At 36.7% G+C, this 26850-nt stretch overlaps 1 protein-coding gene across 3 annotated transcripts in view; it reads right to left on the bottom strand.

Annotated features, from left to right (window-relative positions):
• Nucleotides 1-26850, bottom strand: part of UBR5 (ubiquitin protein ligase E3 component n-recognin 5) — a 143749-nt gene that overhangs the window by 70137 nt on the left and 46762 nt on the right. For 2 of the 3 annotated variants that reach the window (XM_079901118.1, XM_079901117.1), the window contains exons 6-15: nt 21927-22116; nt 21575-21734; nt 20842-20991; nt 18855-19066; nt 9474-9590; nt 9279-9389; nt 8523-8677; nt 7094-7211; nt 3755-3939; nt 500-609 (exon numbers count right to left, since the gene is read on the bottom strand). In XM_079901118.1, coding sequence (XP_079757244.1) covers nt 500-609; nt 3755-3939; nt 7094-7211; nt 8523-8677; nt 9279-9389; nt 9474-9590; nt 18855-19066; nt 20842-20991; nt 21575-21734; nt 21927-22116 — 1508 coding nt within the window. The remainder of the gene's footprint in view (nt 1-499; nt 610-3754; nt 3940-7093; nt 7212-8522; nt 8678-9278; nt 9390-9473; nt 9591-18854; nt 19067-20841; nt 20992-21574; nt 21735-21926; nt 22117-26850) is intronic. The other variant, XM_079901119.1, reaches the window with a different exon arrangement.

Here is a 26850-nt window from a genome sequence, read left to right as displayed (position 1 = left end):
TCTTAAAACTAGCACATGACTATTAAAAACTTTCAATTTCCTCAAGTACAAAGCAATTAAAACTAGAAAATAAATGTACTTTGGTAAGCTTTTTTAAAAAAAATTCTTTAAATCCAAGGTGCAGTAGTAAATCTAGGTTTTTAAATTCTACAAATTCTGAGCGAAAGTTGTGACCAAGCCATAACCAATCTACAATAATAGTCCCAACAAAGGTAGGCAGATATTCTAGAGGGGCAATTATTTCCTTCTATTACTGCAATGCACTTTACATATTGCAGCAAATTATAACTCGCAAAAACAACAAGAATACTCAACACTGTAAATACTGTTTTTCTATTTAAATAAAGTTGCACATTGAAAAAAATCAAACTAGTAGGAACACAATTTATATTAAAAGATATTAAAAATGGTCTGAGTTGCCTCAAATCAGAAACAAACTGAACACAGCTCTCTGCCTGGGATCTTACTTTGACCAATGTGTACTACACATAAAACTTACTATACGGCATTGATGCACTGCTGGCAATGGAGGATGCATCACTACACGTGGATGCTGGAGATGGTGGAGGACCCATTTCTGTTTTCACAGGTTCCTGCTTACTTTCAGGCCTGCAATTAGAAATAAGATTCTCCTTATAATTAGGAAAATGACATATTAGGAACCTGTCGAATGGCTTATTTTTAAGACTCAAGTTTATTCTCATTAGGGAATGAAATAGTAAAAACTTATACAAAATGGTTATTCTTTAGGATGCAAACTGAAAAAGATACACATTGCATACTTCAAATTTTTCTTAATGTTTTAAAATAGGAAAGAAATATACTATGTGAAGCTATCAACAACATGGAACAATGGTTCAGATAAGCCTTATCTAGGAATAACAACAAAAGCTACACTCAATTTATCAATATAGCTTTATCATAAGCCTCTTGAGAAACAAGTTTCACACTTCAGTAAATCCTGACTTGGACACTGCAATTTAACTGAAAAGATGATAAAGGCAAATAAATAAAAAGTCTACTATATCATTAATTTCCTAGAGTTCAAAGAAGGAACTCTCCTTGCAATGGCTTACAAAACTTTACCACCAGATGGTCCAAGAATAATCACCTGCTATAACTGAAATGAGAAATTATAGTATTAATAAACTATCCCTCTTCCTTGAGTTATTTCATTAATGCTGTACTCGAGAAGATAACTATAGCAACTACATAATATTCTACAGATGGTAAAAATATATTTTTATTCATTAAAAGGCAGAAGTCAATTTTTAGAGAGAAAAGTCATGTATTACTCAGAAATTTGTTATATATAGATTATGCTGGCATATATTATAATCAGGGCTATCATCTTAACCCCCTCATCTGCTATTAACCCCACCAGGAATTTCACCTGAGTTTAGAAATAGTCCATAGAAAAACAGCGTTATTTTTACCAGCATCTTAGCAAAGTTCTCAGTACAAGCACACATGAACACTCATGGCTGCTCTGCAAATCCTGTGACAGTGGAAGCAAGCCAGTACTGACTCATCACGAGCACGCTTAAAGTCAGCACGTTTCCATGACTATAAGAGTCTACTGACATGAAAATGATTATCTTCTTAACATTTAATTTCACTTAGCTCTTTTACCAAGTTTATTAATAAAGAAGGCAAATTTCAAGGAAGGTTCTGAAAAACTTAATAAATCACAGGATATAAATACCACATCCTATTTTAATCTCGTTTTCTATTTGTGCACATCAAAAAGATTTCAAATGCTCTTTACAAAGTTTCATAAACAATGAAAATGTATTTTGCTACTTTTATTTCTAGGATAAAAACAATCAATGCAAATAGAGGGAAAGTCTATCCACCTATTTTTAAAAACAAGACAATATATGGAATCTAAAAAAAGAAAAAAAAATGATCATGAAGAATCTAGGGGCAAGATGGGAATAAAGACACAGACCTACTAGAGAATGGACTTGAGGATATGGGGAGGGGGAAGGGTAAGCTGTGACAAAGTGAGAGAGTGGCATGGACACATATACACTACCAAACGTAAGGTAGATAGCTAGTGGGAAGCAGCCGCATAGCACAGGGAGATCAGCTCGGTGCCTTGTGACCACCTAGAGGGGTGGGATAGGGAGGGTGGGAGGGAGACGCAAGAGGGAGGGGATATGGGGATATATGTATATGTATAGCTGATTCACTTTGTTATACAGCAGAAACTAACACGCCACTGTAAGGCAATTATACTCCAATAAAGACGTTAAAAAAAAAAAGATGGCATGTCACATCCTACTCAACACTTTGGTTTCTCCCTTTGAAGAAGCAAAGGAAGAGAGCTGCCAAGCAAGGATCAACTTATGACCTAAGAGAAGTCATGTATCACTAGCCATCAACAAGCATCTCCACCATCGTGCTAAACACCCAGACCAAGAGTATGACCTACCCTGGGATAAAACGTGGGAGTTTAGGGGAGATGGCAATGTGGTATTTTCACTTATGCCTTTGCCTGCAATGAAGTAAGCCTTTAAAAAGCAAGTGTCTAGAGTCTGGTATTAAGAATGCTCAATTCGATCAGCTAATATGGGCTAGATAAGGAAGAGGATTCTAAAAAACCTTTTTCTCTTACACGGGTTCCTTATAAATCTAGTGCCAGCTGAAATTCATGTGCTTGGAAAATATCCACACCGTGTCTTGCACTTTAATATAAAGTATTATAAATCCATTTAATTGAATAAACATATTCTAAAACAAAAAAATAAATAAATTTAAAAAATAAAAACAAGACAGAGAGCACAAACTAAGCAAAAAACTTAATTAGGCATAAATTACAGTAGCTTTGGTTTATAAAAGAATATCTTTAAACTTATTTTAACAGTAATCCTTGTACAATCATTACATTAATTTGAGCAAAAAATTTCGAAACTTTAAAAATCTATATGTATAGTACAGTCCCAATCATTTCTTTTCAATGCTTGTATAATTTAGAATGAAAGAAAATAGTATACCAAAATATTTAAAATGCTATTTCTGGAATGTGATATTATATTACTCTTCCACGTTTCTATAATGCTCATGTATTTTTACAACATTAAAAAAAAAAGTAATTTTGAAACTTTACTAAAGTGTTTAAGATCATGTACCAAACAACCAAATCATAAAGATGAGTAGATGCTTCTAAAAGTACAGGTGTTAAGATCTGTGTACCTGGCTCCCAAACAGTAAGCCAGCCCCAGAATGTGGGTTATACACAATTCAGTGGTATTTCTGTTCACATATCCCCCCCAACCCAAAAGTTTACAAATCCTTTATAGAATTTCCCTCCCCAAGCACATTAACCTGTAAAACCCTTTCAATGATCAAGATGCAGGCAAGATGTTTGGTAGAAATTAAGATGATTATACATGGAGAGAGGAGGAAAAAGTCTGCCTAAGACAGTATGGCTGAACATATTATCACTGCTATACAACATCTTCCAAGGATGAACTCTAATGACAAAACAAAGACATCAAAAGAGAACCCTACACTGCCATTCTGGCCACCAAACATTAAGAATAACTATAATATACAAATATTAACCAATTTGCAAACAGTAAATTTTACCAATTCCTTTGAAAATTCATGGGGATCTTAATAAGACCCCCTCACGTTAACACTTGTCTAAGTCACTGTACACCTCTAAGTCTCCTTGGTACCCCCCTTCACATACAGAGCAAACTAGAAACTGATGTTAAATCAAGATTAGTTAGGGCATAGTACTTACTTAGCTTCAGTAGTTTTGCTAGCTTTGTCCATGCTTTTCAAGCTCTCAGGAGATCTAAGCTGAAACCTACAGCTATCATTCATATTCCAAACTGACTCCATTAAGACACCAACTTTAGGAATCCCAGCACTAATTGAAAATGCAACTGCTCCAGCATGATAGAGAGGATTATTTCTTAGGCATACCTAGCAAACAAAAGAAAAATCACCATCAAGATGACAATTTTAAAACAAACTAGAGGAGTTACGTGTTCCCAAATTATGGAGCAGGAATAATTGGCACATTTGCTAAAAATGAACTTTAAAATTTCATGCAGCAAATAACCTGACCATTCTGCCACAAGGACACAGAAGAGAAATAGCAGAGAAGAAACTAAAAAGGTTATTATTTAAAAAGTGAAATGTGAACAATTACATTTTTTTATCTGTTTCTTATAATTTGAAATTATTTTCTTCCTTAATTCATGATGCTATATATAGGCTCCATAACTTCAACTCTACCGATACTTGTTTCCCTCAGAAGACTGTTGTTTCCTACAAGCCAGAATTTTCACTGAATAATGTAAGTTTTCTCTTAAATTAGAAAAAGAATATGTAGACATTAGTGTTAGAAGTTAACTGAGTTCAGCAGTGAATAACCTATAAATCTTCACTGCCATGGAGCACCCCTAGGTCATACTCTAAAACCAATAACCTCTAAGGTGACACTGCCAAATGCACCAACAGTAACTCAAAATGAGGTATGAACATTATTTCTGGAAATCTCTTTTGATTCTAAAGCAGCCCAATCTTACTTTCTGTTCAGTCATCCAGTGACTAACGATTATGTTGTATTTGACAGTGGACTATATGATGATCATGTTTTTTGTCAATTTATAATTAAATATAAGTCACACAGTCTTAAGAAGGTGGTACATTTGAGAAGTACAGGAACTGGAAATACTGACACAGAGCAGGAGTTCTGTCAAAGAATAGTTGTGTGTCACTAAATATAGCTCTGTGGCATAGAATGAATAGTTCAGAAGAGCCGACTTCTTGAAAAGGGTATGTCCTGCTTAGGTTGACTTAAAGAGAGGTTTCATCCATAAATTTTTGGAAAATACTGGTGAAAGCTTAAATACTGAAAGAGGATCAACAAGAAAGAATGCTGTAATTGTCAAAGAAATGTGGCAAGATATATTAGAAGTTATCCATTAACACCTTCTTATAAAAATAAATGCACCTTAGAGACAAGGAGGTGTATATCCAGCATATAAGAAGACATGAAATGAATATTTGCTAAACATACTACTCTCCACAATTATGATCTGTGAGTGCAGGTGCGGCTGCAAACTCTTAACTGATCGACCATTCTTTCTGATGTTAACATATGAACGATTTCCCCATTATGTGGCCATGACTGTCTTAAACCTCCAGTTTTCTACACTTTAAAACAAAATCTTATTCTATACCAAAGTATTGGAATATGCTGCTATTTTTCACCAATTTAGTGCCAAGCTATTGCTTAAAACTTTTCTTCAGTGCATCTTTAAAGGATTTTTCTACCCTCCCTGTCTATAGTAATGTCATCCTACATGCTAATAAGGCATCTGCCAGGATATTCTGCTAATATGTGAGTCTAATAAATAAGGAACTTTGAAAACATGAGAAATCAGTAATGTGAACTGAATAAGAAAAAGGGAGCTCCTAGAAAAGAGAGATCTGTCCAAACCAACTGATGTAAATAATGAAGACTAAACAACAATATTCAAAATAATGGGTAATTGCTGAAAACTTCCTAGTTGGAAGGCCAACAAAGGAGTCAGAACAAGACAACCATGAATAGGACCAAAACAAATGGGAGTCCCAAACAAAAATAAGAAGTACATAAGCTGAGTTTTGGAGAAAAGTAACAGCTAAAGCAGTGATTACTTTTTAAGACATAGGTAATGTAAACATGATACCACCTTACAGTGATGAGAAAAAGCTGAATTGAAAAAAAAGTGCTAGATGAGGAAATTAGTGCCATGTTACGTCACAAAACCCAACACTTGTCTAAGCGTTAGGGATTATAAAGTCCTTAAACACTCATTGCAGCACTTGCTATAATGAATATAAATATCGACTTTTAACCCGAAGATAAATTTCTAACAGAATCTAATGAATTAGAAGTATAACGGTAGCGTTCAGACTCTTTTGGTCTCAGGACCGTCTCCCCTTTTTAAATATTACCAAGAATCCCCAAATCTTCTGTTTATGTGGGTCATATATAGTTGGTATTTAATGTATTAGTAATTAAAACTGAAAATTTTAAATATTTAATATTAATAAACCCCATGTTAATATAATTTATAAAAATAACTACATTTTTTAAAAAATCAGCAAGAAAAGTGGCATTGTTTACATTTTTGCAAATCTCTTAATGTCTAATTTAATGGAAGACAGCTGGAGTCCCATGTATGCTCCTGCATTCAATTTGCTGTAATATGTTACTTTAGCTAAAGTATATGACGACAACTCAGCCTTACACAGATAGGTAACTGGAAAAAGAAGGACTCTCAGATCCCCCGAAAGGGCTGAGAAGCCAGCAGGAGTCCTTGGACCACACTTTGAGAACCATTGGGGTACTAGAAAATCACATTCCATAAGATATACATATAAGAGGCTAAAACCATCTCAGAAACTAGTAGAAACACGAGGATTTGACGAAGACTCCTGCCTCATGCTGACAATATTGCCAGAGAGCAGTATCTTTCAAACTGCTTGGTCATAAGAATCATCTGGGATGTTTGTGACACATAAGGAAGCCTGTGTCCTACCACCAACCAACTGAAAGAATAATTCAGGCAAGGGGCTCCAGACTCTACATTTTTAAACTCTACATTTAAGTACCAAATGATTCTTAAAACCAGGCTAATCTGAGATTCCTGTCCCACAGGAAAACCAGCTGACATCAGGGCAGAATCTATGTTACTCAGCTATTGAGTGAAAAGTGATGTGGCACATACATACTACTGGAACCAGGTCCTTCAAATGACATTCATTTATAAAACTGCCTACAGGGGAATTAATTACAGGGGAAGAAATGATTTTGATGAGCAACAATGTCCCTTAGGACAGACTTAATTCTTTTTTTTTTTAATATGTATTTATTTATTTTGCCTGCAGTATGCAGACTTCTTAGTTGAGGTACGCGGACTTCTTAGTTGCAGCATATGAACTCTTAGTGGCGGGCATGCATGTGGGATCTAGTTCCCCGACCAGGGATCAAATCTGGGGCCCCCTGCATTAGGAGCGTGGAGACTTACCCAAGGAAGACCACCAGAGAAGTCTCAGGACAGACTTAATTCTAACCACTTACCTGGGTACCAACAGTGATGTTCGGCATTGAAGAAATACCAGCACTAGATTTGGGCTTTTTGTTTTTTGCTCTAGCTTTCTCTAACATTTTTTTCCTTTGACTAAAAGGGACTACACCCCTGAAAAGCAAAAATTGGACAAATAAGCGGCGAAGAAGCCCATTAAATAAATCTGAAATTATACACATTATATTTAAGTATTACTTGTATATTCCTTCTCTAATATTTTTGCCTCAGTATAATATTAGCATGTGTAACTTATTAATAATCATAACTTGATCACAGGTTTACAATACATAACTGGGTCCACTTTTATTAAACATTTAGGATTAAAAGTCACAGGAAATTCATCATTTGATATTTACTTCCAAATAATTCTGTTTCATTAGTAAATTCCCCTATACATTACTTCTGCCAATGCAAAGTTGCTGATAATTCCCTAAAACACAACAGAAAATACATTTGAAGCCCCTTTCGAACATTAAAGGAATAATTAAATGAGGCACAGAATATTCATACAATGACATACTTTAATAACCTTTAAAATTATATTTTATGTAGCTGTTAAATGAAAAAAGTATGAAAAACACTCTAAGTTTCTAATTAAATAAAAGCAAAGTACACGTTTATATATAGGAAAAAAAAAAGATTAATAAAATACTCCCAAAATGTTAATAGTAGTTACATTTGGGTTGTAGGATTATAGGTGATTTTTGTTTCTACTTTATACCTTTTAAAAATTTCATAATTATAGTCACTAAGTATGTATTATTTTTATAAGCTTTTCTTTATCTTAAGGGTTTTTTCCAATGTTACTTTGCTCCAAAGTGAAAATTTCCCTCTCTATAAAGCATTAGCTTTTTTTTTTTAATTGAAGTATAGTTGATTTACAATGATGTGTTAGTTTCTGGTATACACCAAAGTGATTCAGTTATTATATTACATTATATATATATATATATATAAAAAATGTGAAATATATACGAATATTAGATGTATATTCTATATATAGAATATGAAAAAGAATATATATACACATATAAAATATAAATAAAAACAAGTAATCTTTTCAAAAGGATTGTGGTCAAAATATATATATATTCTTTTTCATATTCTATACATAATATTCTTTTTCATATTCTTTACCATTATGGTTTATTACAGGATATTGTATATAGTTCTCTGTGCTATACAGTAGGACCTTGTTGTGTGTCTATTTTCTATAGAGCAGTTTCTATCTGCCAATCCCAGACTCCTAGTTTATCTCTCCCCTACCCCCTTTCCCCTTTGGTAACCATATGTTTGTTTTCTGTGAGTCTAAAGCATTATCTTTCAACTGACCTTCTCTGTTGGTATTCCACTACTCAAAGCACCTATCTGTGTACATAAAAGCATCCACTGATATGAAATACGCCCCTCTGTGATACTCACCACCAATATAAATTGTTCTCTAGCTGTGCGCAGGTATAAAGGGCACAGCAATGTAAAGAAACAATCCGTTCTCCTTGAAGTTCTGAGTAAGTCTGTGCGGTGTGCTCTAATTTAGAAGCCACAGAACTTAAAGTTTCATCTACCCATGTAGCAACCTAAAGATAAAACACCAGAGGATTAAATAAAAACAAGTAATCTTTTCAAAAGGATTGTGGTCAAAACGAGGGTAAGGAATACCTACACTCTGGACTGGAATTCTAAAGGCTAGAAAAAAAAGTAATTCAGAAAAGCTCCTTAATAAGACTAGAAACTAAAATACTTTCTTCACGCAAGTCAATCAAAATACTAGTTATTGAAATAAATGTCTAAAAGCCATCTCTAAGGCATTAATTTAAAGTCCATATCTGCTCCAACAATTTTTAAACGAATTTAGTGACTCTAAAGTCACACTGATAATCTGAGATATAATATCCATACTTCCTCAATCTATCTACTGTAGTTCTTCAATATCTCCTCTTTTGCCAGGACTTAGCGTGAATATTTTTCCTTCCCTTAAAGTAGAAAGCTATCTCTGAAAAGGAATTATAATACAGAGATAAACCAGCAATAAAAAGATTATACATTGGATTACTGTACTAAGGCTTGAGACACTTTGTTATTTGCAGATCTAGTTAGATAGAAATGAAAAGATGGAAAAGGGGCAGGGAGAGGAAGAAAATCAAGAATTTAAGAAATGTTTTTCACAGTGTGTCATACCTTGTTATTTTCTGTAGCTACAGTTGCTCTTATGCTATTTGCAGACAGGAGAACTATCTTTTCATTGGTTAGCCCCAAAAATGTTGCTCGTGGATGATGTAAGGAAGGATTCTTTGAAAGCATAAGAAAAGTGATTACCATTTTGTATGCTGATTTGAAGAGCTATTTAAAGGAAGATTTAATATAATGAAATACCTGTGCATTTCTGTAAGGCTCAGATTCACTCCACTTCCACTGATAAAGTTCTCCTTTACTGCTGACAGCCAAAAGCTCAGAATACAGAGCCCCAATACAGATGAATTTTGTTCCATCCTGTAAAGTGGAAATAACACAGTGGTATAAATATAACAACTGCCAAACTTAAAGATTCGGATACATCACATTAATTACTACATCAAATTTCGATTAATTATGTGAACACACAAACCGCTTTAGCAAAGTCTCCAGCACAGCCCGCAATGCCCTCCTTTAAGTGGCCTGGGTGCCCCACCCCCGCCCCCCTGCCTCCGAACTCACTCTCCTCCAGTCATACTGGCCTTTTTCCTGCTCCTGCCAGTATCCCACCATGTCCTTGTCATTCTCTTGCCTTGTTTCTCAGGTGACTCACACTCCCTCTCCTCAATCAAGTCTGCTCAAATGAGACCTTCCCTGACTGCACTATCTACAAAATCAGCACTCTAATATTCCATCTCCTGACTCTGCTTTCTTTAGTTCACAGCACTTCACAACTTGACATATTTACTTGACGTATTTACTCATTTATAGTCTACTTCACTCAAATATAAGCTTTGTCTTGTTCACCACTGTATCCCTTGTTCTTAGAACAGTGAACAGAGTAGATGCTCAATAAACGTGTTGAATAAATGAAGAAAAAACAGACTAAGGAGTTGAAGTGGGGAAAGTCGAGTATCAACACAAGATTCCTTCCCTGTAGGCTATTCCAAGCTGCTGAAACAAGTGTCTGTGTTGTTTTTTAAGGTAAAAGTTCATTTAGTTTTAAAGCAATGCACATGCAATGAGTCGGAACGCAATTAAATTATAAAAAGTGCAGACAATAAATTAATAATATAAATGATAAAGTGATAATTTTTTTAACATAAGACCAAAATGACCAGAAATCTCACAGCAAAGCTTGCCAATAACAGATTTTACGTTGTATTTTTGCCACTGCAAAACTTCTCCTGCTCTCTTTGATGTTCTGGCTCCAGAGTATGCTAAACTAATGGCGTCTTTTTAGGTTTCTGTCAAATTCCAATCTTATTTGGTCAGATGGGTTATGGTGCTCAGCTATAGTCTGTGAAGCCTGTCAAGACTTATAATAACAACAGGTTATGCCTCAGAGCTGTATAGAAAGAACACTAATTTTTTTTTTTTGCAGTTTCATGCTGTTGATTTTTCTTTTTTAAAATGTAAGCCACTAATTGTTTAAGAAAAAATTTTAAACCAAAAGTTGCATATTAATATTACACACAAACCAAAACACAAGTGACTTTTTTTTTTTTTTTGCGGTACGCAGGCCTCTCACTGTCGTGGCCTCTCCCGTTGCGGAGCACAGGCTCCAGACGCGCAGACTCAGCGGTCATGGCTCACGGGCCCAGCCGCTCCGCGGCATGTGGGATCTTCCCGGCCCGGGGCATGAACCTGTGTCCCCTGCATCAGCAGGCGGACTCTCAACCACTGTGCCACCAGGGAAGCCCAACACAAGTGACTTTTAGCACAGTACATACATGCTTACATAAACTCAAATATTTACACATTTAAAACAATTTCCATTTAACATACGAAATTTCTGAAATACATAAAAGCATTAATACTTTCTATAAAACTACAATTAAAACATCAAGTGCTTTCTTGGAGTTTCAAGTTACCTCTTTAAAATAAGATCTTGCTTGCATATATAGTCTTTCTCCAATAATCAGTATGAACTTTTTTTCCCCCCAAGAGGTTTATTTTCCAGGTACATTATAAGCTCAAGAAAACGGACCCAACAATTATGCAATGTAATTATGTCACAACAACTTAATTGCACATAATGCTTTAAAGTAGGTTTGGATGAAGTTCTCAAACACTTTGGTATATGTTCTTCAGGGACTTCTGTTAGAAACAACAGGAATTTTAAGCCCCTTCAATCCCCATTTTGCTTTAAAATGGACAAGTCTTTGGTTAAAGTTCTATATTTTGGGCATTTATTATTAATTAAAATGGTCCCCAAACCAATAAATGGCGCTGATGTATTATTAGTTTACAAGACTTCATTTAACTTGTTTCTGATGCAGTGGGAAGCTATAGATATTCATTTATTATAACATGTCATTGATAGTTTCAATCTTTCACTTATAAGCAGACAAATCAATAGGTTTAGTCAGTATCTCTGTTCATTTTCTGTTATAATCTAAACTATACAGTAACTTCCAGTAACTATAGATACTGAAGAACACTAATTTTAATCTTCTATTTTACCAGTGCCAATCAGCTCTATTTTCAAGTCACATCTATGGAGGGATGGGAAAGAGACCAAACTTGAAATTTTCCAACTTAGCAATTCTACTCTTCCCTTCACCATGGGTATCTGAAAAACACACCGTGTACTTTCTCCAGGGCTGCTGCATCAAATCTTAACATTTCTACCTCACACTTCCTTCTCGACCCCTTGGTTAAAGAGATGATAGAATCAGACCAAGTTGAGTCCAAAACCTGGATCCAACACTTATTAAGTAGGTAACTTCAGATAAGTTATGTAACTTCTCTGAACCCATTTCTTCACTTCTAAAATGGGTATAATAATAACACGATGGGGAGGGGGGCGGTAAAAACCAAATAAAGTAACATATATTAAAGCACCTGGCACAAATAAGTGGTCAAATTCAACTCTGGTTACTCTGCTGCCCTGACTTCATCTCCTACTCACCCAAAAGGCTCAAGCTTCCTGAGTATTTCCATCTCCATCCAGACTTACTTAATGAAAAAATACCATTCTCCCCTCCCCCTCCCCTTCTCAGAGAAAGAAGTGTTCCTCTCTACTATCTAAGGACAGCTCACCACACACAGTGGACACAACCCTCTCTCATTACCTCCACAACCGTCCAAACCCGCCTGCCCTTCAGTCTTAGGCCCGGAGAAGTGAACTGTCACCCGGCGTCCGTCTCACCTCACCGGCTCGCACTGACAGCCACGCCTGCTCTTCCAACAGCCTTATCGATGCCCCGTGCATTGAACCAATCCATCTTCTCTCTTCAAACTCTTTGAACCATTGGACCCTGTTCATCACCAGTTCTAGAACCTCTCCTCTCCCTTGTTCATAGGTCACTACTCTCTACTGGTCTTCCTCCTATCTTCATGACTACAGTAATTTTTCCACCTTCCTTGTACCACCACGTACTCCCTGACCCAGATTCTGTCCTTGTCCGTTTATTCAAATGATGTTCCACCCTCAGCCTAAGTGACTGTATCCACTGGGGCGCCACGCTTTTAAACATGTAAATCTTCTATCTGCAGACTAACCTGCAGATTAACTGCCTGGATGTCTGAAAAGCACCCTACCATCTCCAAAATGAATTCATCGTCTCCTCCAAAGCTACATGTCCCCTGTAGTCCCTGTCTCCATGAATGACATCTACCACCCACCCAGTAACAGGAGGGCAACAAGGGAACCTGGGCCCTCTCTTCAACTCTTCCTCTTCTCTTAACCAGATGGTGACTAGCAAACCAATGCTATACTTTGTCTCAACTTCCTCGAACATTCTTCCCTTCATCCATCCTCCCTGTCATTGCTTTGGTTGAGAGCCTCACAATTCCCTTCTACAACAGTTCTAGCAGTCTCTTAACTGACTCTAGATTTTTACTATTCCTATCTTTCTCCCACTGTGCCAATAGTGCTCGTCTCCCTAAAAATATACAAAACCAAACCCCACCAATCTCATCATGTCATTTCTCTAAGAACTTTGCTGGCAGAACAACATCCTAACTCTTTGGGAAGTCGTCTAGGGCTCTCTGGTCTTCTCCACCCTGCTCTTCTCCTTCTCCCACCACAGAGCAGCAATTCTGAATTTCTCACTGCTCCGCAAACACACCCTGACCTTTCCTGACTCTAGGCCCATACTTGACGTGTTTGGAATGCCTCTGCATCTTGGTTAATGCCTACTTGACCTTAAAAATGCTGCTTAAATGTCATCTCCTCTGTGAAGTCTTTGCCACATCTCTCAGGTGGTGTTAGTCATTCCCCACTCTGAGCCCCTATAAATACCGTATTCACACCTTCAGTCTAGCACTGGTCATACTGTGAACACATTTCATTGTATGTGAATGTCTGTCTTCCCCAATGAGTTGCCTATGGGAAGGTCCATAACGAATTCACCTCTACATTCCCACAGGCCAGCCTAGTGCTTGGCACATAGTAGGAGCACACTGACAACTGAAGGAACAAATTCATCTCAACTCAAACTTTTTGAGTAAAAACTCTGCCAGAGCAGTACAATCCTAAACAATTCATCCCTATAGCCACAGCATGGTGTGTGAGGCACTCTCAGAACTGACTTGCCTATATCCTTCAAGGATGGACCAATGTTCCCCAGCTCATTAGTCCTGAATGAGCTAAGTGAACCCTGAAGGCCCTGAAAGTCCATTATGGACAAATGTGGAGAGATGGCAAAACCACCAACCAAAGGAAGATGATGGAAAAATCACCTATTGTCTCTTGCCTGATTTAGATCAGTAGGTGGAGAAATACAAAGCAATCAAATACACACAAAGAAACAGTATTTTAGCTCACACACTTCATAATATCATAGAAGACAAGGCTTTTATCGTTTTGATGAAATACTAATGGCTGCTTCTGAGCAAGTTGGGCCCTGCTTCAATCCAACTGGAAAAGGTGGATATGCACATTTCCGTTAAGATCAGTAGTTTGTAGCTCTATTTTTTTTTAAACAAAACGAATCCTTTAGAAGCTGAATCTAATCAATAAATTTGCAACTGTCTGAACATTAAAGATCAACCAAATGAGGAATCCCTCCCTAAAGACAGATGGAAAATGTCAAAAATATGATAAAAATTACCTTAAAAAGCCAAAGCTTTAAAAGAAAAAGAAAAAGGTCATTCAGCATAGCAACATGAACTCCTATTAATTTCATCTAGTGACTTACATTTTTTAAAAAATTGGTCTTATTATTCCTAAATTTCTCCCTACAAACCTTGGTTTTCTTTTTTTAAATTTTCCTACTATCAGCAAACACTAGTTTTCCCATTAAGTACCAATTCTAACTGCAATGTGCTGTGTATTATGGCTGAAATGGATGCTATACAACTACAGGTTACATGGCACAATTTGTTAACTGTCCTTATTCACACTTCACTTCTCCTTACCTATCTAGGTTTCCATTTTCTCCTTATGCCTGGCTTCTCTTCCTCTTTATGACCTCTTCTCCTTTTGCTCTTACTTTATTATTAAAGTACATTTGTGACACACCTAGCCAACTTTTAACAGATACTTCCTGGAAGCTTCCATATGTCGATTTAAAAAAAAAAAAGACCTTCCTCACCCAACTTCCACTTCTAGAACCTTGAAGGCGAAGCAGAATGACCAACAAATTTGATCAACTGGTCCCAACAGTGATGGCTGCTTCAAATAATTTAAGGAGCCAAACGTCATGGGACTATTTCCTCTCAACACCATTCAAAGAAACTTGAGAATAACACACAACTCTACAATTCAAAAGGCTGGTGGAGAATAAATTTTCTTATTTTCCCTAAACTATATGAAAATAGATCCAGAACAGTAAGCGATACGACTGTAAATTAACAATACTGACTTGCTGAATCAGTTTCGTTTCTTCATCACCCACCAAACAACTTTTGTCAAATTCTTCTCTGGGAGCTTACTGGAAATAAAGGATGTGTGCATTTTCTAATCTGAAAGTGTTTGTTTTGTTACAGGGCACAAAGCAGAAGTTTTTATGTTCAACTTCAGATTTACTTAGTATGGATTTCCGTGTAAGTTTTCTCGGCCCTTTCCCTTCAGCATTTACTACTTAGCTCTTACCTTTGCATTCTTACTTTTAACAGTCTTTGTTACTATTGTGGCTGCATTTTTTATTCTCTTATCAGTCACTTTAGATTCTTGTTGGAAGTAGGTTGGTATATATATGTATGTATGTGTGTGTATATATATATATATACACACATATATATATAGTTACAACGTAAATGTAGACATTCAGCAACACAGAACTAAATTTCTAATCTGAGAAAAGTAAATTCCAAAAATGACTGAGAAGTGAAAATGGAGCCATGTTAGATAACTGCCTAATTGAAAGATTGCACCTTCCCATCAAAGTAACTCTTAGTAATCACTCTGGCCTCCTGTGATTCCCCAAAGCCTCTTATACCTAATTCCATTATGGTACTTAACACCAAAGTATTAACATCATTGTTCTGCCTTTCTACAAAACTCTCACCCTAACACCTGAACAAAAGGCCTAACACACAATATGCATTTAACCAAGGCTACTCAATCACGTGTGCATGTGTGTCCCCATCCACTGATGGATGCTTAGGTTGCTTCCATATCTTGGCTATTGTAAACAATGCTGCAATAGACATGGGGGTAAATGTATTTCGAGTTAGTGTTTTCATTTTCTTCAGATAAATACCCAGAAGTGGAATTGCTAAATCATACAGTAGCTCTGTTTTTAATTTTTTAAAGACCCTCCCTACTGTTTTCCATAGTGGCTGAACCAATGTACATTCCCACCAACAGTGCACAAGGGTTACCAATTATGCTTTTATACTAGTTTTGACATTTAAATCAAAATAATTTATGGAAATAAAGTTTAAGGTTACCTCAAATATTTTCAATTTAAGATTATACTGTAAAGGCTTAAAGAGAACATTCATTCCACCATTAAGGGAGCTTTATTAGCCTAGAAAATGGTGAAATTTTGAAGAAGTATCTGTTCCTCTAAATAGGTGGTGGGAAAGTCAAAATTATTCCAGATAATTTAACAGTGGAATTTCTCAGGCACTCTAACAAAAGGAAGAATGAAAAATACCATGGATACTAACCAATCTTACAATTTAGGTCATTTCTGAAATTAAGCTGGGACACCCTCTTCCCACTCCCCCACCCCCCAAAAAAAACAAAACACACACACAAAAAAAGGGAGAGAGCAAGAAAGCAAAAGAGACAGAGAGACTACCTCCAAACAGTGCGTGCTGACGCCCTATACCTCCCTGCTCTCTCCACCTACCTCTCCATCTCCTATCAAGTTTGCCCCAAAACCCTTTTCTCCTCCTCAGGGATCACCACCCCCAATTCTGGAGGACTAAGAAGGCCCCACATAGTGCCTGTTTCTTCATGTGGAATGTATCCTATGCCCCTGTATGATCATTTTGCACACTGTTCTAAAAGCAAGGTCTTTTTTCCCTTTAACAACTCTCTGCATTCTCTTTCTGACTGTAGCATTCAGCCTTGCAAATCATCTAGTGGTTTGTTGATAACTGGGATAATGCTTAACAGCTTAATTAGGTTTATGCTGTTTTCTTTCCCTGAACTGAAATTTTTGATGTCTAAATTTCAATCACAAGCTAATAAAAAGTAGTTCTTCAGTGACATTTTAAATTAGGTTTTTCCTTAATAGGAAAAAAAGGTATAGGTAGGATATACTTTGTTGCACACACTGCTATTTCTCCTTCATTCAATGTCTAAACAAACGAAGGAAATAACACACTAAGTAAGTAAGACCTGTACAGTGTCAAGATTTTACGATGCATTTAGTAACTGTCTCTGAAAACAAGCTATACCCAAAACCATGCCTATCAGTAAAGGCCAACAAAGACCGGCTAACTCTAACAGAGGGTACACTGGCCAGGGAAAAAGCTTGCTAAACTCATACTGTTCAAAACACTTTCAGATGTGTGACAAAGAAGCCTACACTAATATGTATGCAATGGCACTATTAAAACAAGATTAATGAGTCCTCTATTACTTCCTGCCAATATGACATAGACACAGCTCTAGCATGATCAAGGCAAGAGAAACAGGAAACAAAGAACAATGTAGGGGAAAAAAAAGAAATGAAAAAGAAAAAGCCCAATGGTTTAAATCACCTTCTACCATATGAAGTAAAAGTAGAAATTGGAACATTTCTAGTTTTATGGAAATAAGTAAGAGAATGCAATTCAGGGAAAGTCTGTCAGCTGCCAAAGAAAACAGAATAACCTTTTGCTTACAAAGAGGCTGATTGAAATTCATGTTCCTTCTTGCATTCAAGCTTTCCACATGAGCTGAATACAGAGGAAAATAAATGAACTACATCAAGAGTCACAATAACTATGAAATATAAACAAATTCAGAACACTAAATAATATTTTTCCTTTAATATCCCAAATTCAACTTCAAAGAAAGAAAAGAAATCTACATCAGAATCTCCTTATCTGCTAGAGATAACCTTCAAGTTCTTATCTTCTTTTACTTCTACTTTAGAAAAGTTCCTATCCAACTGGCTCTGGAAATAAGAAACAGGCACTCCAAAAAACAGGTGAAAAACCCATGGCTTCCTACAGGAGCCTTTGAAGATAAATTACCAATCACCTAAGACAGTGAAACCTACACACCATCAATAGACTATGTCTATATGGGAAAAGAATCTAAAAAAGAGTGGATGTATGTATTTGTATAACAGATTCACTTTGCTGTACACCTGAAACTAACACAATACTGTAAATCAATTACACCCCAATAAAAATAAAAGTAAAATAAAAGAATGTGTCAACTCTGTTTCACTTGTAGCAGTGATGGATTTTTACAGATTCAAATCAACTTAAATCCTGCATGCTTTCTAGAAGCTAGTCATTGTACTACCACTCAGGATGCAGAGCATAATTCCCCCAGTCCATTCCTGTTCAGCCTGCTTTGTCTCCCACAGCTTTTAGAGCAAAGGGCCTGTCAGAATTCACTGCCATCAAACGGGAAAGCTAAAATCAAAGAAACACAGATCCCTAATCTTGCCCTGACATGCATGCTTGTAACAATGACCAGAAACCTGCCCTGCAGAAAATGGGGTACTCTTGACAGTACAAAACAAATTCCTATCAAGAAATATACCATTCGTTACTGGTATAATTACCACCAGAAAAGAAATCTTGAAACAGAACGCTGATATATTATCTGGAACTACCATCCTTATTTCTCTGATTTACTTCATCAAGTAGAAAAAGAAATAGCACCACTGAACACATCTCCTTAAAACGACTCCTGTACTGTCAAATAAAGATGATCTACTTATATTTAAAACAAAACAAAAATATCACTTTATGTCTGCATTTTATTTTTATTTTTTATTTTCTGACCGCGCCATGCAGCATGCAGGATCTTAGTTCCCTGACCACGGATCGAACCCATGACCCCTGCAGTGGAAGCATAGAGTCCTAACCACTGGACGGCCAGGGAATTCCTATCTCTGCATTTTAAATGACAGTACGAAAATCTGAAATAAAACAGAAACCTTTTTGGGGGGGCGGAGGGGAGTGCCAGGAATTCAGTTAAAATGGAAAGGATGGGTGGGGTTTCTTTTCAAATACCTTATCAGGCCACCACTGCAAATCTTCTCCTAGAGACACTGGACTTTGAACAGGTGTATTCTTCTTATCCAAGTTTGGCTCTCCTTCCTTGCTGGTAGAGCCCCTTTCATTATCAAATGAGGCTCCATCAAGCCACCTTCGTTCACGTAAACGTAAAACGGATTCACGTTCACGCAACAGCTCAGAGTCTCTCTCTAAGGGAAGAAGGAGAACTGGTATGCAATTGGGTCACACCAGTGGGATAAAAGTAAGCCACTCTCTAGTAAAGACCCTTCAGGATGCAACTAACAGCAGTTTATCCACTCACAAGAACTTAATGTAAATGTATATCTAATAAGCTTGACATGCAACATTCAAAACATTAACTCTTTCAAGTGAATGTATGAAAATTATAAACTAGTATTTTTAAGTACTATGTAGAGGCAGACTTTTCTGAATTCCAACTATACGCTTTTAGAGCAGAACTGCTTTATTTTAAACTGGATTTTGGATTTTTTAAATGGAGTTTTAAATTTTTGGCTTTCATTAAAAATGTTTACCGTAACTTAAATTTATTAGAAAATATTCATAAATTAAAATTTTAACACGTTAGATACATAAACAAAAAAGAGTATTTGTTAGAGAGTCTACACATACAGATTAAAAAAAAAAAAACAACCAAATCTTGAAAAGGGTAAAATAAAAATCCATTAACTATAAAACTTCTGATAATCCAAGCCCTTGTTTAGAGTAATTTTACAGGCTGGATTTTTATGGAAAAGTCTTAAAATTTCTGAGAAACTAGACAGAATTTTTCTTTTGAGAATCTTTATAGAAAGATTACTTTACAAAAATGCTTCCCCTGAAACTGGCCTACAAACTTTTTAAAACCAGTTTTTTCCAGCTTGCTCACATATTATTTTTTAAATAGGCAACCAAAATAAACTTTCCAAGACTTGGATAGTAAGGATTAAAAACAATATTAAGTTGAACCATATAAAACTGCCATCCATGCAGATCTAACATGGTCAAGTACCACCAATTTCATATGGTTCAAAGTAAAACAGATGCCCACATAGAATGACCTAAGGAAAAGCAAAAGGGAGAAATTTAGAAGGAGTTTTGTGTTAGATATTGAATATCTTAAATGCAATACTTGATGCATTTTAGGCAGTAAAATATGCACTTATTTTTAAAAAATTTTTAAGCCATTACATAATAGGTTCAGTACACTAAAAGATCATCGTAAGTCTGTTATTTTAAAACTGCTTTCAAGTACTAGGTATTTGCAGTAAGGTCTTAATATAAAACAGCATCCTTTCCAGTTTACTAATGATAAGTAAATAATATATCTGATTCTTGCCTGTTACTTCAATCAAGCAGTTTTACATTCTGGAAAGTAAAAATACTGACTTACAAAAGTTAAAATGCAAGCTAAATCCACATCAACATACACAGAGAAAGGTTTATATTTGTATGATTTCAAAATCTTCTTTCTAAACTCTACTGTGTACTATACCTTTTCAAGATTTCAAACTTCTGAAAATATCATTTTAGTATAATAAGCATTTCTATATATTTACTATTGATCAATCTCATTCTAATAAGTTTTTTCATATTTCACTCTTCCATCTAACCAGGGTTTAAAATGAACAAAATAATCACTTTATTTTAATCAAATAAACTAAAGAGACTTGTTATCTGAATGCTGCATGTCACCGTAAAGCAGAATTCTGCTTTTACTTCAGAATCCATATTCCTAATTAAAAATACAGTTAGGTAAGTTGTAACCCTTTACATATATGCTACTATGTTGATAAGATCATCTCTAAAGTTCTAGTGTGGCTCTTCAAACTCAAAAGTAACTATTTTAATGCCAAAGCATCCAAAAACACTATCAAGTAATGATTTCGTCTACTGTAATATTAAAAGTTCAAATACAATGAATTCTACCACTATCTCTCCATAGAGTCAGCCAACAATCACAAAGAAATAAATGCAAAATTACCTCGAGATGAGCCTAGCCTGGAAAGTGACGAACGACGAAAAGAAGGGTAACCAAAATAGCTAATGTCTTCAGAAAACATGGCATCTGCATCAATAATGACACTTGGGTGGGCAGAATGAATGTCAGCATCAAGAAGAGACATAAGATCCTCTATAAACAGAAACAAACATAAATGAAGCAGATATAGAGAAAAAAATCTGCAGACCATTGAAAAATCCCTGAAAATTAAAACATTAAAATCAGGGACTGACTACTGACATAACCTGAGAAGAAAAGCAGTAACTACCTAGGAAATAAAGTTAACGTTATTAACACATTTTAAGGAACATCAATTGCATGATTGTTGCTTGGGCTAACTACTAAATTACCACAAGAAAAAAAGATCACTATTGAAGATTCTTGTGACATCACAGAAAGTCAAAATCTAAATGCAGTTCAGGTATTCCATATTCAGTAATAAGGGCATCAAAATACAACATTCCAGTCATCTGTCAGCCAGTGATAAAGACATGCACATACATCCATGTCTTTATAGGACCAAACACAAGTCCACTGAGCAAAAACATTTTCCCTTAAAGAGAATTTTACCATCAAATCAAACACTACAGTGAGAAATATCTACCACCTTGGAAAGAACAGTCAGCAAATCTATTGCACTTTAAAATTCCATTCCCCAGTCAAAAAAAAATCTCTCCCTTCAGAGATGAGAAAACCATGATGGTGATCAACCAACCTCCAGGCAAATAAGATTCACTGGCTGTATCATCCCCATCATCTCCATCTTCATCATCCCGGCTAAGTAAATTATTTACAGCAAGGTTTACATCAAGATTTGTTCGCTGAAGTTCTCGAATAATGACACTTCTGGATTTGCCTTGTAAAACGACTTGGGCCTGAAATAAAAAATAGAGTACTATGCTAATTATCTTTTTCATAACTTCTTTATTAAAATCAGCTTCCTAGGATCAATACAGAAAACCAGTATTTCACAGTTCATGATATACATCATGACTACAGCCTGCTATATTTAGTTAAACCTCACCCTGTCCTGCTATCTTACGTTAATTGTTCTACAAGATCCATACCTGTGAAATCAGCTCCTCTGGAATCACAGATGCTGGAATAACTGGCTGGGGTTGACTGCCCAAAAGCCCAGATCCTCGATCCCGTCCCGTCCGAATTACTCGAGTCTGTCGGCGAGAATCTCGAGCTCCAGCTGACGACCTACCAGAGGATCCTCCTCCACTTCCACCCACTCCAGAACTCCAACGACTTCTAAATATTGGAGAATTTAAAGAAACAGCATTTTAAACAATCATTCAGAAAGATCGCTTTGGGTCTCATGTTCATTATCTTAGAATATGATAAAGTTATTTTTCTAACTGACATAATATGCTATAGTAGTATTTTGACAGAACAATAGAACTGAACTTTAAAATAACACTGTTCCGGGCTTCCCTGGTGGCGCAGTGGTTGGGGGTCCACCTGCCGATGCAGGGGACACGGGTTCGTGCCCCGGTCCGGGAGGATCCCACATGCCATGGAGCGGCTGGGCCCGTGAGCCATGGCCGCTGAGCCTGCGCGTCCAGAGCCTGTGCTCTGCATCGGGAGAGGCCACAGCAGTGAGAGGCCCGCGTACCGCAAAAAAAAAACAACAACAACAACAAAAAAACACTGTTCCAATTTTTTTAAATGCTGAAGTATAAACTCACTTTTTAGAAAGATATATACCACCCTTTTGCATCTTTTAAAACAATTTTTTAAAGAACCACATACCAAGCATTTCTAGTCACAGCTCTAAAGTGAGTTATAGAATGCATCTCACCTTTGCGTGAAAGACCTATGAGACATAACTACTAACAGTCTGCAGCACAAAAAGTAAAATTCAGAGTTTAAAGACACAACTAAATGGAAGGACACCCGTGCCCAGGGGATGGAAAATTTAATATGGTTAAGATGTCCATACTGCTCAAAGCAATCTACAGATTCATCAAAATCCCTATGAATATCCCAATAGATTTTGTCCCTCAAAGGACATAATCAACAGAGTAAGGAAGCAACCTATAGAATGGAAGAAAATATTTACAAATCGTTTATCTAATGAGAGGTTAGTATCCAGAATATATAAAGAGCTCCAACACTCAACACCAAAAAAAATCAAATAACCTGATTAAAATATGGGAAAGAATGCGAACAGACATTTCTCCAAAGATAATACACAAATGGCCAAGTAAGCATATGAACAGATGGTCAACATCACTAATCATGAGAAATACAAATCAAAACCACAATCACCTATCACCTCACACCCATCAGAATGGCTACCATGAAAAAAAAAAAGAAAATTACAAGTGTTGGCAAGGATGTATAGAAACTGTAACCCTAGTGCACTGTAGGTAGGACTGTAAAATAGTGCAGTGCTATGAAAAACAGTATGAAGTTTCCTAAAAAATTAAAAATAGAACCACTATAAGCAGTTATAATTCTATGTATATATCCAAAAAAATTGAAAACAGAGTCTCGAAGAGATATTTGCATACCCATGTTCATAGCAGCACTATGTGTAAGAGCTGCGTGGTATAACGTTGATTGTTCTCAATTAATGTCTCGATTTGATTGCTATCAACTTCAACTGGTCTACTCAACCGTGGAGCATCATCATCCAGAGAGAAATCTCCAGCAAGGAACTTCGCAGACCACTTCTGACACATTTGATCAGTCACAGTACCTTCCCCATACACTGCACAATTTTTTTTGGCGTTTCAGTTGTGTTTTTACCTTTCTTGAAATAATAAAGCATAATATGCCGCAAGTGTTGTTTTTCTTCCATCTTCAATATTAAAATGGCTACACAAAAATTCACCAATTTTGGTAAGTTTTTTTTACATGCACGCTATGACAGCTGTCACAATACAATCTAACAAAATTGTTTCAAATGAAGTTAAAGACAACTAAGCGCCACTAGAGCCATCTTATGGGAAAACCGAACAAACCTTTTGGCCAACCCAATACAACACAGATGAACCTTGAAGATATTATGCTAAGTGAAATACGCCAATCACAAGAAGACAAATACTATATGATTACAAATATAAAAGGTACCTAACGTAGTCAAATTCATAGAAACAGAAAGTAGAATGGTGGCTGTCAGATGGTGGGGAGAGGGGTAAAGGGAGTTGTTTATTGGATATAAAGTTTCAGTTTTACAAGATGAAAAAGTTATAATAGAGATTTCTTTCACAACAATATAAATATACTTAATACTACTGAGATGTGCAGTTATAACCGAAAAGATAGTAAATTTTATGTTATGTGTTTTTAAACATGATTTTAAAAATATAGTCATGTGTTATCAAAGAAAGCAGTACTCTCAAAAACAGACAAGTTTTCTTTTCAACTTATATGCTTTGTGACAATTACGCAACAGAAAATAATATAGGATCAATGAAACATACAAACAGATATTCAAAACAAACATTAAATCAGCACTTCTACTTCATGGTTTCCTGTAAGTTGTTAAAATTAAGTCAGGTGGAACCACTCTTTTGGAAGCTTTTAACAGTCAAAAGCTACATATATTATTTCAACTTGAAAACAGGAGGAACCATACTAAAGAGTCTTAAAAAGATATAATTAGGGTAACTATATGTCCCAGTTTGCCTGAGATAATGCCAGAGTAAGCCTACTGTCTGAGCCTATTATTAATTTCACTCCAAAAAGCCCCTGTTCAGACATTATATGGCCAAAATAAATATAAGTAATGACTCAATATTTCTACCGAAAAATGCATATGATTTTCCCCCTAAGCAAATAATACTGGAAACCTGATCAGGTATACTATCCAAGTACACAGCTATTCCTGGCAGACCTTACAGGTATCACAAACTCAAATCTCCACGAGAGGTAGATAGGTTACTAATTTCTAAGTAAAGTCAAGACGACAGGGAAGAGTGGAGAATACCTGCGTATCCAGAACATTCAAATTCTTGCCTTTAAGCCAATTTGCAATCTCTGCTACACAAACCCTCACCTGAGGTTAGTTGAAAGACAAAGGTCAAAATATCTCTGGCTTGCCCATTCATTAACCTGACCGTTACCATGGAGAATACCACGTTTTCCCACTTGCACCCGCAGTGCAGGATTTCTTCTATCAGAATCCAAACAATCTACCAGCCGACCAGCCTCAACTGCTCCTGAACATTCCTCTAACCAGCTTGCTATCCAGAGAAAGAGCAATGTGTTAGACTAAGTATACATTAATAGAGGTTTATTAGTGGTCACAAAAGACAGTACTGGAATCCCCTTTTTATCTATAATTACAGTGAGTTATATAATTTTCAATACTAAACTCAAAAATAATGGAAAAGGGCTTCCCTGGTGGCGCAGTGGTTGAGAGTCCGCCTGCCGATGCAGGGGACACGGGTTCGTGCCCCGGTCCGGGAAGATCCCACATGCCGCAGAGCGGCTGGGCCCGTGAGCCATGGCCGCTGAGCCTGCGCGTCCAGAGCCTGTGCTCCGCAACGGGAGAGGCCACAACAGTGAGAGGCCCGCGTACCGCAAAAAAAAATAATAATAATGGAAAAACCAGTTTCTTCTATCCATACTTTGCTCATCAAATTAATCCTACAATTTGACCCCATCATATAATACTCAAGGTACACAAAGTGACTCCAGTCAACTGAGAAAATCACACTGAGTATGGAATTAATCCACAGCTTGCAACCTTAAAGCCCATGGGTCAAGTCTGGTCCATATACTTGATTGGCTGGTTAAAAAAAATGTACAGCATCAAAAACAAGAAAAGTCCGAGGGCTTCCTTGGTGGCGCAGTGGTTGAGAGTCCGCCTGCCGATGCAGGGGACACAGGTTCGTGCCCCGGTCTGGGAAGATCCCACATGCCGCAGAGCGGCTGGGCCCGTGAGCCATGGCCGCTGAGCCTGCGCGTCCGGAGCCTGTGCTCCGCAACGGGAGAGGCCACAACAGTGAGAGGCCCGCGTACCTAAATAAATAAATAAATAAATAAATAAAATAAAAATGGGGTGTCCACTTACTTTGTCGAAGCCCTACAACCTACTATCTTACCACCTTTTTAGACTGGGGCCAGCTTCAGCTGTTTACAATTACAATGGCCTGCTTGGCTTTTTCCTTTCAAATCCTGTACTATCAGCTCAAATTAAACTCCGAAGGAAATACGGTAGCTCAAACCAATGAAAAGCAGCTTATACCTATCATCCATTATAGCCAGTGATAACAAACAACGGAATAAAGAGACTTTTGATACTAATATTTCCATTTTAAACATCCTATTAAACATAAACTCTTTTTTAAAAAGTATTTATTTATCTATTTTTGGCTATGTTGGGTCTTCGTTGCTGCACGCGGGCTTTTTCTAGTTGCGGCGAGCGGGGGGGGGGGGGGCTACTCTTCATTGTGGTGCGCAGGCTTCTCATTGCGGTGGCTTCTCTTGTTGCGGAGCATGGGCTCCAGGTGCGTGGGCTTCAGTAGTTGTGGCACTGAATCATTAAATCACTCACTTCAGTAGTCCGGCTTAGTTGCTACACGGCATGTGGGATCGTCCCAGACGAGGGATCGAACCCGTGTCCCCTGCACTGGTAGGCGGATTCTTAACCACTGCGCCATCAGGGAAGTCCAACACAAACTGTCTTTTTTTCTCCAAATAAAGTTGGTGTTCTTGCCCTTAACCTGGTCTGAAATAAGTTTAACAAAAATATCCAGGACATTTTTAAAATATCTCCCAGGATAAATTTCAGTAATTATGAATGGGGAAAAGACAGCAGCTAGAAATACTTAGCACGTAAACCTGCCAATTTAGTGAAAACACCAAAGGGAAAAATATTCAAAGTCCCAGGAATTTTGACTGCTATGTATTCCTAAGAATGATTAGTTATAATAAATGATCAATTCTCAATTATCCATGCTGATGGAAAAGAAAAACAGTACCAGTCATCCCAAAATCTTTCAAATGCATCTCTCAGAGACCACTTGCTCC

The sequence above is a fragment of the Stenella coeruleoalba genome, assembly GCF_951394435.1.
Source record: "Stenella coeruleoalba genome assembly, chromosome: 17".
Lineage (NCBI taxonomy): Eukaryota > Metazoa > Chordata > Mammalia > Artiodactyla > Delphinidae > Stenella > Stenella coeruleoalba.
This window is presented reverse-complemented; position numbering and strand designations above follow the sequence as displayed.